Source organism: Pongo pygmaeus, chromosome 10, assembly GCF_028885625.2.
Source record: "Pongo pygmaeus isolate AG05252 chromosome 10, NHGRI_mPonPyg2-v2.0_pri, whole genome shotgun sequence".
Classification (NCBI taxonomy): Eukaryota; Metazoa; Chordata; class Mammalia; order Primates; family Hominidae; genus Pongo; species Pongo pygmaeus.
Window position 1 is genome coordinate 8,305,259 of NC_072383.2, and position 20,058 is coordinate 8,325,316.

Below are 20,058 nucleotides of genomic sequence, written 5' to 3' on the forward strand. Positions count from 1 at the left end.
GCAACAGAAGTTGTCGCGCTTTGCATCTCCACCTCCGGTGCTCCGCCCCCGGTTTTACGTTTCGCCCCCGGCAGCGCGGACAGCGGAGCCAAGATGGCGGCCGAGTTGGAGTACGAGTCTGTGCTGTGTGTGAAGCCGGACGTCAGCGTCTACCGGATTCCGCCCCGGGCCTCCAACCGCGGTTACAGGTACTAACCCCGAGGCGCTGCCGCACACCCGTACTCTGTCGCAGATGACAGCTTCCTTCTCAGCTAGCACGCTGTCCGTCCCTGCCACTACTACCTCTGTATTGTCACCTTGCTAGCCTCCCTACCTGGGTTGTCATCTCCTTGACCTCCTGCTCCATCTCCACTCTGGACTGTTATCACCATATTTCTGCCTTTTTTTTTTTTTTTTTTTTTAAATTGCCACTCTGCGTTATCCACTCTGCCTCCCCCGTAACCCCCTGGGGCACCCATCTGCTCCCCATCATCCACTTTCAGTCGTGCCTGCTCCATCGCCAGTCCCCTTTCATTCGCTCTTCCCTGCGTCCTTCAGCTTATCATCCTCATCCTTTCTCACACACACACACCTTTCCAGTTCCCCATGCACATTTATGGGTAATCATGTTGCTTGCCACTGTGGATTATCTGATTTATTTTTTGTACTGTTGTCAATTTCGTCACCAACTGTCATCATCCACCATTCGGTTTTTCCTTCAGCAGTTTTACCAGTGAGCAAAGGTTATGATCATAAACTTTACAATGGTTGTTCATTCTGTTTCTTCTCATTGTATATATAGTATTTTCTGTCTTCCTTCCCTACCTCCCTTCTTAACCTCTCCTACACCTTTTCCCTCCAAAGTTGAGGCAGCATTTTTCTCTGTTGGGCCTAACTAACTACCTTGTAATCCAATGACTGTGAGGTTCTGAGGATGCTATAGGACATTATGTAGTTGAAAGACAGTTCACTGGGCTTCATGTTAAACAATATGAGTGTGAGCCCTTTCCAAGCCTCAATTTTCTCATCTGTAAAATAGAAAAAAAAAACCAAACCTGTTAGTGATGATACCTGCGCTCTTCTGATAATGTACTTAACAAGGGTTTTTGGGAGAGTAAAATTAAATCATATAATGGATGTGAAAGAATGTAGGAAATGCAATAAAGCAGTTACAAACACTATTTGTTTGTTCTTTGTTTTTTTTTTTTTTTTTGAGATGGAGTCTCACTTTGTTGCCCAGGCTGGAGCGCAATGGCTCAATCTCAGCTCACTGCAACCTCCGCCTCCTGGGTTCAAGCGATTCTCCTGCTTCAGCTTCCTGAACAGTTGGGATTACAGGCATGCACCACCACACCTGGCTAATTTTTGTATTTTGAGTAGAGATGGGGTTTCACCAAGTTGGCCAGGCTGGTCTTGAACTCCTGACCTTGTGATCTGCCCACCTTGGCCTCCCATAGTACTGGGATTACAGGCGTGACACCATGCCCAGCCGTCGTTTTTTTTTTTTTTTTTTTTTAGAGAGGCGGGGTCTCATTCTATCATCCAGGCTGGAGTGCAGTGGTGCAATCCTAGCCCACGGCAGCTGTGTACTCCTGGGCACAAGGGATCCTCCTACCTCAGCCTCCCAAGTTGCTAGGGCTACAGGCATTGCCTCACCATGCCTGGCTAATTTTTAAATTTTTTTGTGTAGACAGGATCTTGATATATTTCCCAGGCTGGTCTCGAACTCCTGGCCTCAAGTGATTCTCCTGCCACAGCCTCCCAAAATGTTGAAATTACAGGTGTGGGCCACTGCACCTGGCCAAGATACTGTTCTTATTCTTCTCTCTGACCCACATCATCATTGTGATTTTTCCTCCTGGCATTTATCATTACCTTGGCTGAAAAGTTAACCTCTCCTTTTGTCTATTATTTTGCCCCTTACTGGAGTCTTATTCATCATGAATCAATATTTTTATGCTTGCTGACCTGTGCACTGGGCCCTGTGGGTTGCACCTTTGGCAAAGAGGTAGCAGTTGTGTTTTTAATAAGCTTTTAGTTGGACCCCAAACTGACCCTAAGTAGAAATCAACATGCTTTTGGATGGTAGTTACAGGTACTATATGAGTCAAACATCACCTTCTTTGGGAAGCCCTATGTGACCCTTCCATTCTGGTTTAGATATGCACCCTGTTGCTTCCATAGCACCTTTTTCTTTTTTCTTTTTCTTTTTTACTTTAAGTTCTGGGATACATGTGCAGAATGTGCAGGTTTGTTACATAGGTATACTTGTGCCATGGTGGTTTGCTGCACCTGTCAACCTGTCATCCTCGCCCCTTCCCCGAGAGGCCCCAGTGTGTGTTGTTCCCCTCCCTGTGTCCATGCGTTCTCACTGTTCAACTCCCACTTGTGAGTGAGAACATGTGGTGTTTGGTTTTCTGTTCCTGCATAGCACTTTATTCTTGTCTCTATTCCAGGGCTCTTCATTTTGTATTGTAATGGATTACAATGGATTGTTTAGTCTCCTTTTTTCTCCAGACTAGACTGTGAACATCTTGAGACCTTTTTAACTTTATATTCCCAGGGGCTAGCACAGTATCTGGTACACTTTGGGCACCCTATAAATGTTGACTGAAAGAAGAAATCAGTAGATTACACAGAGAAACCTAATCACATAAATTGGCATTGATTGAACTGTTAAATAAGGTCAAATAGCTCATTACTTCCAACTTTAGGAGTTAAGACTCCTAAAGGATGTGATACATATTGAAGTGGGATTATATTCTTTTTCTTGAAGTTTTTTTTTTTTTTGAGATGGAGTCTCACTCTGTTGTCCAGGCTGGAGTGCAGTGGCGCAATCTCAGCTCGCCACAGCCTCTGCCTTCCCGGTTCAAGTGATTTTCCTGCCTCAGCCTCCCAAGTAGCTGGGACTACAGGCACGTGCCACCATGCCCTCTACTAAAAATTTTTGTATTTTTAGTAGAGACGGGGTTTCACTATGTTGGCCAGGCTGGTCTCAAACTCTTGACCTCGTGATCCACCTGCCTTGGCCTCCCAAAGTGCTGGGATTACAGGCGTGAGTCACCACACCTGGCCTACTTCAAGCTTTTTAAAACACCTCCCCCTCACCCATCTGCATTCTCTATCTTCACTTCCTAGTTTTCCACAACCTTTATACTTACATCAGTTAACTGCACTGAGCCATTAAAGCAGTTTCTTAATTTTCCTCTTTTTCATGTGATCCTTCTGTGTTTTCCATGCCTATTGGCATTTTTTATCCTCCAAGAGGCATGTTATCATCAATCACTTTTTTAGTACCGTACATGAAGAGAGCAGAATTAAGTTTGAATAACGATATTTATTTGCTGGGTTACCTTTGGCAAATCACCACTTTTGAATGTTAGTTTCTTCATTTGTAAAAATGACTATAACTATACTTACCTTGTAGGATCCTCTCGCTTAACCTTCTTTTTTTTTTTTTTTTTTTGTTGAAACAGAGTCTCGCTGTCACCCAGGCTGGAATGCAATGGTGTGATCTTGGCTCACTGCAATCTCTGCCTCCCAGATTCAAGCGATTCTCGTGTCTCAGCCTCCTGAGTAGTTGAGATTACAGATGTGCGCTGCCATGCTTGGCTAATTTTTTGTATTTTTAGTAGAGATGGGGTTTCACCATGTTGGCCAGGCTGGTCTTGAACTCCTGGCCTCAGGCAATCCACCCACCTCAACCTCCCAAAGTGCTGGGATTACAGGCATGAGCCACTGCGCCCGGCCCTCTCACTTAATTTTCACAAGAATGGGCATAATGCCTGGCACATAATAAATGCTTCATAAATGCTGGTTTTCTTTTTGTTTGTATAATCTTTCTTATTTGCCAGAACCCACTTTATATTATAAGCAGGGTTTATTCTCTAGGCTGACATTAAAGGACAAACTGGGCTTTTTAGAAAGCAGGAGGAATTTTTCCTTTGAGTAACTGATAAGATTAAAGAGAATAATTGATTTTAATTCACCTAATGTAAGCTGTTTGTTCCCAGACTTTCACTGACCAGACTTCTAGACTATGAGAAGGAAAATTTGGGTTGACAAGAAACTTAACAGGCTGAGTGCGGTGGCTCATGTCTGTAATCCCAGGACTTTGGGAGGCCGAGGTGCACAGATCACTTAAGGTCAGGAGTTCCAGACCAGCCTGGCCAACATGGTGAAACCCCGTCTCTACAAAAATACAAAAAACTTAGCCAGCCGTGGTGGCGCACACCTGTAGTCCCAGCTACCTGGGAGGCTGAGGCAGGAGAATTGTTTGAACCCGGGAGGTGGAGGTTGCAGTGAGCTGAGATCATGCCACTGCTCTCCAGCCTAGGCGACAGAGCAGGACTCTGTCTCAAAACAAACAAAAAGGAAACTTACAAATGCTTAGAAAACAAGCTGGGTGCGGTCGCTCACTCCTGTAATCCCAGCACTTTGGGAGGCCAAGGCGGGCGGATTTCCTAAAGTCAGGAGTTTGAGACCAGCCTGGTCAACTTGGTGGAACCCCATCTTTGCTAAAAATACAAAAGAAATTAGCTGGGCATGGTGGCCTGTGCCTGTAATCTCAGCTACTCAGGAGGCTGAGGCAAGAGAATCGCTTGAACCTGGGAGGCGGAGGTTGCAGTGAGCCAAGATCGCACCATTGCACTCCAGCCTGGGTGGAAGAGTGAGACTATTACACACACACACACACAAATAAATAAATGGTTAGAAAACAGTTTTCCAACCTATAAAACTATTTTTTTAAAAAAATATTCTTCACTACCCTCTTCCCTTAGCTAAATCAATATTAACCTCTATAATGCATTTCAGTGTAATGAAAGAATAATGGACTTTGAAGTTAGGCATTATTACTTACTGTGTTATCCTTTCCATCATTTAGAGAGAAAGAGGTATGACAGGCTTTTCATGCCTATTTCACGTAGCTACTATAAGGACATAATAAAATGTACATTTGGAATCTTACTGTGAATCATCATAGTGGTTTTTTATTAATACATATATAAAGTTTTATTACTAAGGTAAATGAAAATTTGTGAGGTGAGTTTAAAATATTGTCAGAGGACAAGCAAAATCAAGAGTTCTTTAGATTAGGTCTTGGAGTAGGAAAGGAACTAAGGCTCAAGGCTGAGGGAATCTGCTGCCATGAATATCCATTTACTTACAGAATTTGTTAAATATTGGACACTAGATACACAAGATGAATAAGGAACTCGTACAAGAAAAACACATTTAATAGGCTTGTTCCTAATTTTTTTTTTTTTTTTTTTAGAGACAGAGTCTCACCCTGTTGCTCAGGCTAGAGTGCAGTGGGGCGATCGTAGCTCACTGCAACCTCAAATTCTTGGGCTCAAGCAGTCCTCCCGCCTCGGCCTCCCAAAGTGCTGGTTATAGGCGTGAGCACCCTGCCTGTCTGTTCCTAATATTTTTAATAGTCCATTTACATTGGCTGTTGGTGGCATGATTATAATAAGTAATGACTAATTAATATAATAGATGAGGAACTTTAGCGCTCTCTAATCTGGATCAGATTTAGGTACTTCAGGGTCTTTGAGGGCAGGGAATCAAGAGGGAAGAGAATGGGAAGGATTTATTTTACAGATCCTGTTCAAAACCTGTGCTAATTTTCCCTTTCATTTTCCTCCTTTCAGCTTTTTACCTCTCATCTTATTAAACTCATTCTTGTTCAGATATACCTTATGGTTGCTTTTCTAGTCTTTAAGTATTAGTCTTTGGTTTCTTAAAAGATGAATTATTAATAACTTTTACTTTGCTCATCTCTTTTCCATACTCCTGGCAAAACAAATCACAAATATAATGTTTTGTAAAATTCATCATAAATAATCTTAGTTGTTGTTCAAGTTGATTATAACACGTTTTATAAATTTCTGATGTTTTCATGGCCGTTTGTATCTCCAGCCCAGATGTCTTTCTTGAACTCGTCTCATATATTTTACTGCCTACTCTACATCTCTTGAAAATCTGCTAGACATCTCAAACTCAGCACATTTAAAACTGAATCCCTGATCCTTCTTCCTAGACGTGTTCCTTCTCATCTCAATAATTGGCAACTCCTTTGCTCAGGCTAAACACCTTGGAGTTGTCCTTGGCTTCTATTCCATATCTAATCCATTAGAAAATCCTGCTGCTTTTACCCTAAATATATCCAGAATCTAGCCGCTTCTGCTACCATTGTGACTTTTCTAGATTACTGCAGTAGTCTCTTAGCTAATCCCCCTGCTTCAGTCCTCTTATCCCTACAGCTTTTCTCCAGACAGCAGATGTAGTAATCTTTTTAGAATATAAGGGAGATCATGTCACACCTCTGCTTAAAATTTGTAATAGCTCTTTTTTCACTCAGAGTGAAAGCTGAAGTTGTTACTATGGCCCACAAGGCCATGCATGATCTGGCCGTCTGTTGCCTCTGCCACCTTGTCTCTTATTCCGTTCTAACCACAGTGGCGGCCCTGCATGATCTGGCCGTCTGTTGCCTCTGCCACCTTGTCTCTTATTCCGTTCTAACCACAGTGGCTTCCTTGTTGTCTCTCAAACATGCCAGGTATGCCCCCACCTTAGCACCTTTGGGCTAGCTGTTCCTCGTGTCTCGAATGCTTTTCCCCCAGACGTCTGTATGGATAACTCTCTTGCTTCACATTTTAGCTCACATTTCACCTTAATGAGACCTACCCCAGCCACCCTCTTGAATGCTCCAACTTGTTCCTTCTCCCACTGTCTTCTCAATCTTCCTAATTTGCCTCGACATTTTCTTCTTACCTTAGAACTCACCACTTTCTAAGATACTAATTATGCTGTTTATTATGTTTCTTTTTTATTTTCTATCTTCTGTTAGGATGTAAGCCTCATGAGGGTTGGAATCTTTGTTTTGGTTGCTGTTGTATCCTAAGCATCTAGAACAGTGATGCCTCTGTCTTAATAAGTACTGTATAAATATTGTTTGAATTCAGTGAAAGATAGTATATTTACTGATTTGGGAGGGCTCCCATTACCTAGGATATTTAATTTAGTAGACTTTGTTGTTATCTGATTAGTAAAGCATGGTTATCTAGTATACCATCTATAGTTTGGAAATAGCATCGTTATGAGAAATTTTATTTATTTATTTATTTGAGACCAAGTCTCGTTCTGTCGCCCAGGCTGGAGAGCAGTGGCACAATCTCGGCTCACTGCAGCCTCCACCTCCCAGGTTCAGTTGATTCTGCCTCAGCCTCCCAAGGGATTACAGGCGCACGCCACCATAACCAGCTAATTTTTGTATTTTTAGAAGATGGGGTTTCACCATGTTGGCCAGACTGGTCTCAAACTCCTGACCTCAAGTGATCCACCCACCTTGGCCTCCCAAAGTGCTGGGATTACAGGCTTGAGCCACCATGCTCGGCCAGAATTTTATTTTTTATTGCTTTTATTTGTGCTTTTACATCTTTTTAATGATGCTTATTGGACTCCAAAGTCCTCAAGTAGTAGCATTGTCTTTTACTTGCTTTGGACTATATGTAACATGAGGCATCTAAATAGATCATGAATTATTCTTGTTGATTAATAGGTAGAAAGAATAGGCAATCCAGGACAGGGAAATAGAAATACAGTAAAAGATTCTGGGTAGGTGTTAGTAAATTAAGGACATGTGCCTGAGGCTTCCTCTTTTCCTCTCCTAGGGCATCTGACTGGAAATTAGACCAGCCTGATTGGACTGGTCGCCTCCGAATCACTTCAAAAGGGAAGACTGCCTATATCAAACTCGAGGATAAAGTTTCAGGTAATCTTTGCAGGTGACCCTCTAACATTAAGAATATTAATTTGGTGTGCTTTTATAAGTACCTTCAATTTGGGGACTGGAATGGAAATACTAGTTGTTAATTGGAATTCTGGATTTTGGCTTCCTTTACTCAAAAAAGTCTTTCTCTTATCTGTCAGGGGAGCTCTTTGCTCAGGCACCAGTAGAACAATATCCTGGTATTGCTGTGGAGACAGTGACAGATTCCAGCCGCTACTTTGTAATCCGGATCCAGGATGGTACTGGTAAGAGAACTGGGATTTTGAGTGGAACGCAGCCATGAAAAGTGTGTCTGATTGCATTTATCTTTCTTTGGTTTACTTCATTTTTTCTTCCCTTTCTCTAAAGTTGCTATAGTTGCTAAAGGAAAAGTATTAACGTGTTATTTGTAATAGATAAGCACAAGTTCAAGATGTGGTAATTCATATGTAGACTTAAATAAATCAAAAACACATAGCTAACAAATGAATTAACACATTTTGCACTTTAGGAGGCCGAGGTGGGTGGATCACCTGAGGTCAGGAGTTCGAGGCCAGCCTGACCAATATGATGAAACCCCGTCGCTACTGAAAATACAAAACTTAGCCAGGCGTGGTGGCAGGTGCCTGTAATCCCAGCTACTCAGGTGGCTGAGACAGGAGAATCGCTTGAATTGGGGAAGTGGAGGTTGCTGAGATCATGCCATTGCACTCCAGCCTGGGCAACAAGAGCGAAACTCCATCTCAAAAAAAAAAAAAAAACCACACACTTCTTGCCTGTTTATTGTTTGTGGTAGTTTTTGGTGGGACTATCTTGAATCATCTTACGTGTGGGGCAGTTATTCTTACTCTTTTCTCCATGGTCTATAACAGAGGTTGGCAAACAGACAAATAATAAATATTTTAGGTTTTGCAGGTCAAGTGGCCTGTGTTGCAACTACTCAGTTTTGCTGTTGTAGTGTGAAAGCACTGTAGAAAATATGTAAACACATTGATATCACTGTGTTCCATGAAACTTTTTCTACAAAACCAAGCTATGGCAGGATAAAGCCCATGGGCTCTATGTAGTTTATCGACTCTTGGTCTATGAGAAGATGTTTCACATTCAGACTTTGTCTAGTTAGGGTGACTGTTATGTTTTCATTGGGCAAAATTTGCCGTAGAGCAGCAGTCCTCAACCTTTTTGGCACCAGGGACCCGTTTTGTGGAAGACAGTTTTCCACAGACCGGCATTAGGGGATGGTTTCAGGATGATTCAAGTGCATCACATTTATTGTACACTTTATTTCTATTATTATTACATTGTAATGTATAATGAAATAATTATACAACTCACTATAATGTAGAATCAGTGGGAGCCTTGAGCTTGTTTTCCCCCAACTAGACGGGGGTGATGGGAGACCCCCATCTGGGGGTGATGGGAGACCCCCATCTGGGGGTGATGGGAGACAGTGACAGATCATCAGGCATCAGATTCTCATAGGGAGCACATAACCTAGATCCCTCACATGTGCAGTTCACAGTAGGGGTCACACCCCTCTGAGAATCTAATGCTGCCACTGATCTGACAGGAGGCAGAGCTCAGGTGCTAATGCAAGTGATGGGGAGCGGCTGTAAATACAATGAAGCTTTGCTCTCTTGTGTACAACTCACCTCCTGCTGCATGGCCTGGTTTCTCACAGGCCACAGACTGGTGCCGGGGGTTGGGGGCTCCTGCCATAGAGGATACTTCTTAGTTGAGTCTTCCTACCTTTTCCACAGGGCGCAGTGCTTTCATTGGCATTGGCTTCACAGATCGGGGAGATGCCTTCGACTTTAATGTCTCCTTGCAGGATCACTTCAAGTGAGTGAAGCTTGTCCTTAGTTACGAGGTCGAATGCTTGTAGGAATGCTGCTTCTCACGTGAATGGGCAGTATCTCTTTTCCTCCTGGTTTCTTTATTTCTTCAACTATTTCATTGTGAATATAAATCTCCTCATTCACTTTTGTTTCCTTGGGTCATCTTTGTATCTATTCTGTTTCCTTTCCTTATAGCCTGCAATATGTTTTAGATCCCTTGTGCAGTAGTTTGAAATGATGCTCTGTCGAATGTTGCCCCGTCTTTTAGGTGGTAGAGGGAGGCCTATGGTAACAGCAGGGCTTTATGTGGGGAGTTGTGTGCCACTCTTGTTACCTTATGTAGCTGACATGTTTTGTGACTTTTGCAACATTTCTTTAGTCCACTTGATTTTGGTGCAGCTGTGGTGACAGCACTATGCACACTGTGAGCTTCCTACCTCAAGAGCAAGCATATCTCTCCTTTCCTGCCTCAGGACTCTCTGAAGTTATAGAAGGCTAAGAGCAAGCTTTAACTTGGAGAGACTAAGAAACTAACACCCCCTCAGGAGCAGCCCTCAACTGTGGGGAATGGGAATTGGTGGCTAAATGCCATCCTTTTGGAAGAGGCAATTCTAATACGTATTCCTTGAGATTTCTCAGAGAGTCCCCAGTGGAATTGAACCCCAGTAGTTTTCTTTCTTGGCTTTTTTCCCTTTTGTTTCTCACTCTTTTTTATCTCTCACTGTGTTTTCTGGAATCTCATTTCATAAAAGTAAATACACCCAAATTTGTATGTCAGACTCTGCTTTCAGGAAATCTCAAACTAAGATAACTTGCTGTGTTCCCAAAGGTGGGTAAAGCAGGAATCTGAGATTTCCAAGGAATCTCAAGAAATGGATGCTCGTCCTAAGTTGGATCTGGGCTTCAAGGAAGGACAAACCATCAAGTTGAGTATCGGGGTGAGTATGGTTTTTAAAAATTTTGTTTTCCTGTGCTTCCATAAGCCTATGACATCTTTCTCTTGCTCTTCTTTTTTTCTTTTGTAGAACATTACAAACAAGAAAGGAGGTGCTTCCAAGCCCAGGACTGCAAGGGGTGGGGGCCTGAGCTTACTCCCACCCCCGCCAGGAGGCAAAGTCACTATTCCCCCACCATCCTCCTCAGTTGCCATCAGCAATCATGTCACCCCACCACCCATTCCGAAATCTAACCATGGAGGCAGTGATGCAGGTAAATCTAGTACTTCTAATTTTGAGAAATCCAATCTTATGTTTTAATTCAGTAACACCTGTTTGTCAAGGAGAGTTAATGTTTTTGCTATGAAATAGCTCATGGTACTGACAAGGTGATTCTGGCAGCTTCTAGCAAGGAATCAAAGCTTTTCTAGTGAACTAAGAGTCATAGTATCTCATAGGTTCTTTGGCAGACAATATTTGCTTATTAAAATGACAATTTCCTTCATTTTTTTCTTGGTTAGATGCTTATAAGCTTTTGAGTCAGATGGACCAAGATTTTGGTCATAGCTCTGCTACTTTATATTTGAATGTGCTTGGTAAACATTACTTAAGTTTTTTGAGTTTCAATTTCCTTATCTACAAACTGGAGATGTAAAACCACCCCAGCGGGGACCTTGGCTCATGCCTGTAATCCCAGCACTTTGGGAGGCTGAGGTGGGTGGATTGCTTAAGCTTAGGAGTTTGAGATCAGCCTGGGCAACACGATGAAACCCCATCTCTACAAAAAAAATACAAACATTAGTCGGACGTGGTGGTGCACGCCTGTAGACCCAGCTATTTGGGAGGCTGAGGTGGGAGGATGGCTTGAGTCTGGGAGGCTGCAGTGAACCATGATTGCACCACTGTACTCCAGCCTGGGCGACAGAGTGAGACCTTGTCTCATAAAAAACAAAGAAACAAACAAAAATAAATAAATAAATAGATAAAATAAAATAATTACCATCCCAAGGTCATGAGGGTTAAATGATTTTGACAGCACCTAGCATAGCACTTGGAACATAGTAGCCATTTAGTAAATGTTATTTCTTAAACCTTCCCATTTCTTCACAAGAGCAATTGGGAGAAAAGAAGATATCTAGGTTTGTCCATACGCTTCCATTCTTTCTTTCTGTTTGGTGGGAGAAAGAATAAATATAGCTGTATCTTCTCATTTGAAAAATGAGAGCATTGGAACTGAGAAAAGAATTCTTCTAAGATTAGAGAACTGTATCTTAGAATCTGAGAATTTTAACTTAATGTATTGGACAATGCAGATAATTTGTTGAATTGATTACTAAGGGTAAGCTTTCTCTTTCTGGAATTTTTGAGGTGAAAATATTATAGCCTGCTTCTTTTGGTAAGTGTTGCCAGAAGCCACTGGGGATAGTATCTAAGATTTTTTTTTAATTAAATTATTATTTTGAGATAATAGTAGATTAACATGCAGTTGTAAGAAATAATATGAAGAGATCCTGTTTACCCTTTTCCCAGTTTCCCTCAATTGGGAATATTTTGTGGAACTATTGTCAAGTATCACAAATGAAAAATTGATGTTGATACCACTTTCTCATCTTACTCAGCTTACACCATTTTACATGTTCTCATCTGTGTATATTTGTGTGGATCTGTATATTTAGTTCCATGCAGGATTTTTTGTTATTTTTTGAGATAGGGTCTCACACTGTTGCGCATGCTAGAGTACAGTGGTGCAGTCATAGCTCACTGCAGCCTCAAACTCCTGGGCTCAAGAAATCCTTCTGCGTCAGCCCCAAACATCTGGGACTGCAGGTGCACACTGCCACACCAAGCTAATTTTTAAATTTTTATAGCAACAGATTCTCAGTACATTGTCCAGGCTGGCCTCGAACTTCTGGGCTTCAGTGATCCTCCTGCCTTGGCCCCCTAAAATGCTGGGATTACAGGTGTGAGCCACTGCATCTGGCCAGTTCTTTGCAGTTTTGTCATGTGTAGGTTCATGGATCCACCATCATTTCAGGTTATAGAACAGTTTAATCACTGCAAAGATCCCCTGTGTCAACCTTACACAACCACACCCATCTCCCTCTCATCCTTTCTTCCCCCATTCCTAACGCTTGGCAGTCACCAGTCTGTTCTCCATCTTTATAATTTTGTCACTTCAGGAATGTTCTATGAAAGGAATCATACAGCATGTAACCTTTGGGACCAGCTTTTCCCACTCAGCATAATTCCCTTGAGATTCATTCAAGTTGTGTATATCAATAGTCTGTTTCTTTTTATTGCTGAGTAGTATTCCATGGTGTGGATATACCAGTGTGTGTAACTATTGCCCATGGAATGACATCTAGGTTGTTTACAGTTTTTGACCATTATGAATAAAGCTGCCGTGGCATTTGTGTACAGATTTTTTGTGCAATATAAATTCTCATCTCCAAGATTTTGATTATGTTTTTCTTTTTTCTTTTCTTACCTTGTGTTTAGATATCCTTTTAGATTTGGATTCTCCTGCTCCTGTCACGACACCAGCACCAACTCCAGTTTCTGCAAGCAATGACTTGTGGGGAGACTTCAGCACTGCATCCAGGTAATGGGCATAGTGAAACTAGCATACTCTCAATCAGGGTATAGGAGATATGTACACTCAATTGAAATCTTTGATCTGGAGAAGCAATGGATATGCAGGTCACATAGAGTCTTTTGGAGGAGTTCTAGTGAAGGAAATACAGTAGTGCTGGGAATGGGGGGACAAAAAAGCTGTAGGAGGAGGTTTGAGTGGGATATTTCAGGCCTTGGTAAGTAGAATTGCCATGAACTGTGGTTTTGGAAATTCTAGGCAGTGATTTCTTAGAAACTATTAAGTAAAGAATGGAGTTGTTATCCTAATATTATGTCTTTGGCTTTCTCTATTCTCCTGTCTTGCAGCTCTGTTCCAAACCAGGCACCACAGCCATCCAACTGGGTCCAGTTCTGAATGGCATTGGCAGGACATTAAGGACAGACTTGAGGAATAAAAATGACCTTGAGGGCACCAATCTGTGAGGGAAGTTAGGAACCCATTTCCTCCCCAGAATCAAAATGACTGGACAATCTTTTTCATAGCTTCTCCATCACATTCAAGCTGGTTTATGTCACTCCCCTGTGTTGTTACTTGTACAGCCAAGAAAGTATCTGTTAATCTCCTGCTTAGTACCAAGGTAGGGGACTAGTGAATCTTATCATAGTTTTGGCTGACTATGCAGGGCTCAAAAGGCCAGCGTCTGTTTGAGGGGGAATGACCTCTGACATCTGTAAAATTTGTCTCATCTTTTAAATTCTTTAACTTATTTCAAAATCATCTCATGACCCTCGTGTGCCTCTTTGTGAAGCCCTATTTAGCAATTTCAGGGGAGTCAAAAACCTTGCAACTTCCTTCTCCACTAACCCAGGACTAAAAATGGACAGGCTGACCTTAGTGTTTACAAATTCAGAATTTTGATAGGGGTAGATATGGAGAAAGACCTATTTCCTGGGTCTCTGCTGTGTAGTCTCCTTCAGGCTTATTGTACACAGTGAACATCCAGTGCTGGGTGCAGCTCCATCACCCTCTTGTGTGTTTACATGTCTCTTTCTATGATAAGAGGGTTGTGTTGGTGGCACCTCCACTACTCTTTTCTGTTTGTTGAATTTGAATTGTGTAACATCTTTGACCAGTGGGTGTTTCTGTAATGAAGGAGGTTCAAGAGGCTGTGCTTTCCAAGTGATAGTCTATAGGAATGTTTGATTTCTTGCAGCTCCATCTGGTTGCTGCATTTGAAGCATGGCATTAATTTGTATTTGCCCTGTTGTTTGACCTTAAGTTGAAGGGTTTAGAGTTTTTAACCTGATCTGTAGAGCAGAGAGGTTGAAAGCACTTAACTCTTGTTTAGTATCCTCATTGCCTTGCTGCCTGGGTATCTGGCCCCTTTTCATAAACATTTCTTTTCAGTTCATGTAGTTCTTTAATAGAAAGCTGCTATTATGTATATTGTCATTTGTGAAGGAAGTTGGAGAGTCACAGATTTACTGTGACAGGTTTTGCCCAAGTCTTTGATACCTGTCACCCAGGGTATCTTAAAAGCAAGTTGTTCTCCCACTACTTTCCTTTCCCTCTGCCCTGCCATTCCTTTTACAATGCTGTGAAAAAAGTTCTGCTTCTTAGGTGAATGGGTACTTTCTATTTTGTTTCTAAATGAGCAATTTTGAGGATGAAATGGGAAGATATCATTTCTTCCTTTTTGCACCTATTGGGTATGTACACTCTGGCTGAAGGGAGTCCTTATGTTTAGTTTCAAAATATATTACTTTCCTGGATTCCCTTCTTAACGTTTTCTGACTTTGGGTCCATTTTCTTTTCATTGCCTCCTTTTCCAGGCAGCTCTATTCTTGCAGAGCCATGGCAGGACATATTAAAATTCCAGTAGAAAACACTAAAAGGAAAGTCTGTAGAATCACTAGTGACTAAATACTGGGAACCTATTTTCTCAATCTTCCTCCATGTTGTGTTCTTTGTATTCTCAAGATGATAATATATTATGTATTTGAATTCCTGAAAAATGGAAAATGTTTAAGATATATGTATATAAAGCATATGCTGTATTGGTGCAATAATGGTAATTAAAAATATGAAAAAGTGTCTCTTTTATCTTTTAATTTGCTTATTTGATTACTTTTTAAATTTAATTGACCAAATATAAGTAGACCAGTAGGTAATAAAGGATATTTATATCACTCTTTATTAAGAAATAAGGCTTTTAAGAAGTTGAGACTAGCCTTCTGTGCTCATGGTTCTAAAATGACAGAGCACTCTGTGTAATCAATGAATATTCATTATTTATTTTCTGGTACAGTTAATTTAATTTGCTTCAAGTTAGCTTCATGATCTAGGCCACCTCTTATATCTTAACTGTAATCAGCAGAAATGAAAGGGATCAGTATAAGAGAAATAACTAAGGTCAGAACCACAGACTTTGGAAACCGGAAAGATCTTGGGAGTTCTTGTTCAGTGATTGTCACAGGAGATAAATTAGCTAGATTTGGTGGTTTACTCCTGTAATTCCAGCACTTTGAGAGGCTAAGGTGGGAAGATTGGTTGAAGCCAGTTCAAGACCAGCCTGGGCAGTACAGCAAGATCATCTCTACAAAAAATCTAAAAATTAGCTGGGCATGGCAGCATGTGCCTGTAGTCCTAGCTACTTGGGAGGCTGAGGTGAGAGGGTCACTTGAGCCTGGGAGGACAAGGCTGCAGTGAGCTGTGATTGTACCATGGTACTCTAGCCTGGGTGATAAAATGAGACTCTCTCAAAAGAAAAAACAAAACAAAAAAAAAACATGAATCAAGGCTGGGCATGGTGGCTTATACCTATAATGCTAGCACTTTGGGAGGCTGAGGCGGGTGGATCACCGGAAGTCAGGAGTTCGAGACCAGCCTGGCCAACATGGTGAAACCCTGTCACTACTACAAATACAAAAATTAGCTGGGCGTAGTGGTGGGTGCCTGTGATCCCAGCTACTCTGGAGGCTGAGGCAGGAGAATCACTTGAACTTGGGAGGCAGAGGTTGCAGTGGGCTAAGATTGCACCACTGCACTCCAGCCTGGGTGACAGTGAGACTCCATCTCCAAAAAAAAAAACCCTCCAAAAACCCCCCGAAAACTGTAAAACTATAGCTACAGTAATTTGTTAGTGGATATACAGTATAAAAATATGAAAATTGGTATCAAAAACAAAATGTGGCTGGGTGTGGTGGCTCACGCCTGTAATCCTAGCACTTTGGGAGGCTGAGGCGGGAGTATTGCTTGAGACCAGGAGTTCAAGATGAACCTGGCCAACATAGTAAGACCCTGTCTCAAACAAAACAAAAAATATATATGGGAGGGAAAGTTAAAGTGCAGAGTTTTTGTATGTGATTTAAATTATCAGCTTAAAATAAACTGTTGAAAAGTGTTATGTAAACCTCATGGTAACCACAAAGCAAAAACCTATAGTAGATACACAAAAGATAAAGAGAACAATCGAAGGACTATAGAAAATCATCAAATAACAAAGGAATAGAGCAAGAGAGGAAGAAAGGAACAAAGGGCCCACAAAACAATCAAAAAACAATTTGAACAATGGCAATAGTAAGTCCTTACCTATTAATGATTATTTTGAATGCAAAATGGATTACATTCTCCAATCAAAAGACAGAGTGGCTAAATGAATTAAAAAAACAAGACTCAACTGTATTCTGCCTACAAGAGCATCACTTCACCTTTAAGGACACATAGAGACTGAAATGGAGGCATGGAGAAAGATATTTCATGCAAAAGAGAGCAGGGGTAGCTATATTACTATATAGTCCCTCCTTATCTGAGGTGTTGTTTTCTATGCTTTCAGTTACCTGCAGTCAACCATGCTTTGGAAATACTAAGTGGAAAATTTCAAAAATTATTCATAAGTTTAAAAGTGGCACACTGGGGGCCGGGCATGGTGGCTCACCCCTGTAATCCCAGCACTTTGGGAGTCCGAGGCAGGTGGATCATGAGTTCAGGAGATCGAGACCATCCTGGCTAACATGGTGAAACCCCGTCTCTACTAAAAAATAGAAAAAATTAGCCAGGCGTGGTGGCGGGCACCTGTAGTCCCAGCTACTCGGGAGGCTGAGGCAGAATGGCGTGAAGCTGGGAGGTGGAGCTTGCAGTGAGCCGAGATTGCGCCACTTCACTCCAGCCTGGGCGACAGAGCGAGACTCCGTCTCAAAAAAAAAAAAAAAAAAAAAAATAGTGGCACACTGTTCTGAGTAGTGTGATGAAATCTCACACCATATTCCTTTGCCCTGCCCTGGATGTGAATCATCCTTTTGTCCAATGTATCCATTCTGTATACATTACCTACCTATTCGACACTTAGTAGTCCTCTCGGCTATCAGATTGTTGTGGGGTTGCAATGCTTGTACAAATTCAGTTAACCCTTATTTTACTTTATAGTGGCCCCAAAGCACAAGAGTAGTGACTCTAGCATATTGTTATATTTATTCTATTTTATTATTACTTATTGTTAATCTCTTGCTGTGCCTAATTTATAAATTAAACTTTATCATAGGTGTATATATAGGAGAAAACATAATGTATATAGGGTTCAGTACCATCTGTGGTTTCAGGCATCCAAGGGGGATCTTGGAATGTATTCCCTCAGGATAAGGGGGGAATACTGTATGTATTTCAGACAAAATAGACTTTAAGTCAAAAGCTATAACAAGAGTAAGAGACACGGTCATTACATAAATGTTGAAGAGGTAAATTCTTTTTTTTTTTTTGAGACAGGATCTCCCTCTTGCCCAGGCTGGAGTGCAGTGGTATGATCTCGGCTCACTGCAACCTCTGCCTCCTGGGTTCAAGCAATTCTCCTGCCTCAGCCTCCTGAAGCTGGAACTACAGGCATGTACTACCATGCCCGGCTAATTTTTGTATTTTTAGTAGAGATGGGGTTTCACCGTGTTGGCCAGGCTGGTCTTGAACTCCAGACTTCAAGTGATCCACCCACCTCGGCCTCCCAAAGTGCTGGGATTACAGGTGTGAGCCATCACACCTGGCCCAAAGAGGTAAATTCATCAAGATGATTGGAGCATCAAAATATATAAAGCAAATAACAGATTTTTTTAAAAAGTGAAAGCAAGTTTATTAAGAAAGTAAAGGAACGAAAGAATGGCAGAACAGCCCTCTTTACAGACTTGAAGAGGGAAATAGCAATAGAATACCCCGCTTTCAACAATGGATAGATCAGACGGAAAATCAAAGAGGAAACGTCGAACTTGAGCTGCACTTTAGACAATATGGGCCTAAAAGACATACACACAACATTTATTCGACAGCAGCAGAATACACATGCTTCTCAAGTGCACATGGAATGTTCTCCAGTATAAATATGTTTGGTCACAAAACAAGTCTTAACAAATTTAAGATTGAAATCATAATGAGTATCTTTTGACTATAATAGTCTGAAATTAGAAATCAATAACAGGATGAAAACCAGAACATTCACAAATATGTGGAAATTAAAAAGTTTCCTGAAAAACTGATGGGTCAAAGAATCAAAAAAGAAAAAAATATCTTGAGACAAATTAAAGTGGAAACACAGCATATCAAAATTTATGGGATGCAGCAAAAGTAGTTCTGAAAGGGAAGTTTATACTTCCATTAAGAAAAAAGAAAGATCTCAAACAACCTAATGTTACACCTACAGGAACTAGCCAAAGCCTAAAGTTAGCAGAAAGAAAGAAGTTACAGGCCAGGTGCGGTGGCTCACGCCTGTAATCCCAGCACTTTGTGAAGCCGAGGCGGGCGGATCACGAGGTCAGGAGTTCGAGACGAGCCTGGCCAACATAGTGAAACCGTGTCTTTCCTAAAAATACAAAAATTAGCTGGGTGTGGTGGCACGCGCCTATAGTCCCAGCTACTCGGGAGGCTGAGGCGGGAGAATTGCTTGAATCCGGGAGGCGGAGGTTGCACTGAGCCGAGACTGTGCCATTGCACTCCAGCCTGGGTGACAGAGTGAGACTCCATCTCAAAAAAAAAAAAAAAAAAAAACACAAAGATCAGAGCAGAAATAAATGAAATTTATATGCCTTTTCTCCTACATTAAAAAGAAAGAACTGATACCAATCCTTCTCAAACTCTTCCAAAAAATTGAAGAGGAGGGAATAATTTCAAATTCATTTTACAGGGTCAGCATTACCCTGATACCAAAGCCAGATAAGAACACTGCAAGAAAATTACATCCCAGTATCCCTGATAAACACAGATGCAAAATCCTCAAGAAAATACTAGCCAACTGAATTTGGCTAGTATATTTAATAGAGCCTGTTAAAAGATTATGCACCGTGATCAAGTGGGACTTATCCCTTGGATACAAGGATGGTTCAACACACACAAATCAAATGTGATGAACTGTCTTAACAGAATGAAGGACAAAGGCCATACCATCCCAATAGATGCAGAAAAAGCATTTAACTAAATTCAACATTCTTTTATGATAAATACCCTACAATTTAGATATAGAAAGAACTTACTTCAACACAATAAAGGCCATATATCACAAGCCCAGAGCTAACATTATTGTCTGTGGTGAAAAACTGAAAGCTTTTCCTCTAATTTAGGAAGAAGACAAGGATGCCCACTCACTACTTCTATTCAACATGCTGCTGGAAGACTTAGCCAGAGCAATCAGGCAAGAAAAAGAAATAAGAGGCATTCAAATCAGAAAGGAAGAAATAAAATTGTCTTTGTTTGCAGAAGACACTAAATGAAATAAGCCAGACGGATAAATAATGCATGATCTCACTTACAAGTGGAATCTAGAAAAAGTCAAACTCATAGAAACACAGTAGAATCACAGTTACCCAGGCTGGGAGGTCAGGGAAGAAAGAAGATAATGGTCAAAGGTACAAACCTTCAGCTATAAGATGAATAAGCACCAAGACCTGATGTACAGCATGGTAACTATAGTTAATAATAATGCAT

General features: G+C 41.3%; 1 protein-coding gene across 2 annotated transcripts; it reads left to right on the plus strand.

Annotated features, from left to right (window-relative positions):
• Positions 1 to 7: 7 nt before the first annotated feature.
• On the plus strand, positions 8 to 19,755 carry NECAP1 (NECAP endocytosis associated 1). 2 transcript variants are annotated; one of them, XM_054442780.2, is made up of 8 exons: positions 8 to 188; positions 7,656 to 7,756; positions 7,915 to 8,019; positions 9,514 to 9,595; positions 10,421 to 10,529; positions 10,617 to 10,800; positions 13,026 to 13,128; positions 13,467 to 15,195. In XM_054442780.2, the coding sequence occupies exons 1-8, from the start codon at positions 94 to 96 to the stop codon at positions 13,513 to 13,515; spliced, it is 828 nt and encodes a 275-aa protein (XP_054298755.1). In that variant the 5' UTR covers positions 8 to 93; the 3' UTR covers positions 13,516 to 15,195. The 2 variants fall into 2 exon arrangements, with proteins under 2 accessions (XP_054298755.1, XP_054298754.1); XM_054442779.2 differs by lacking the exon at positions 13,467 to 15,195 and adding an exon at positions 19,695 to 19,755 and having other exon boundaries at positions 40 to 188.
• The last annotated feature ends 303 nt before the right edge of the window (positions 19,756 to 20,058 follow it).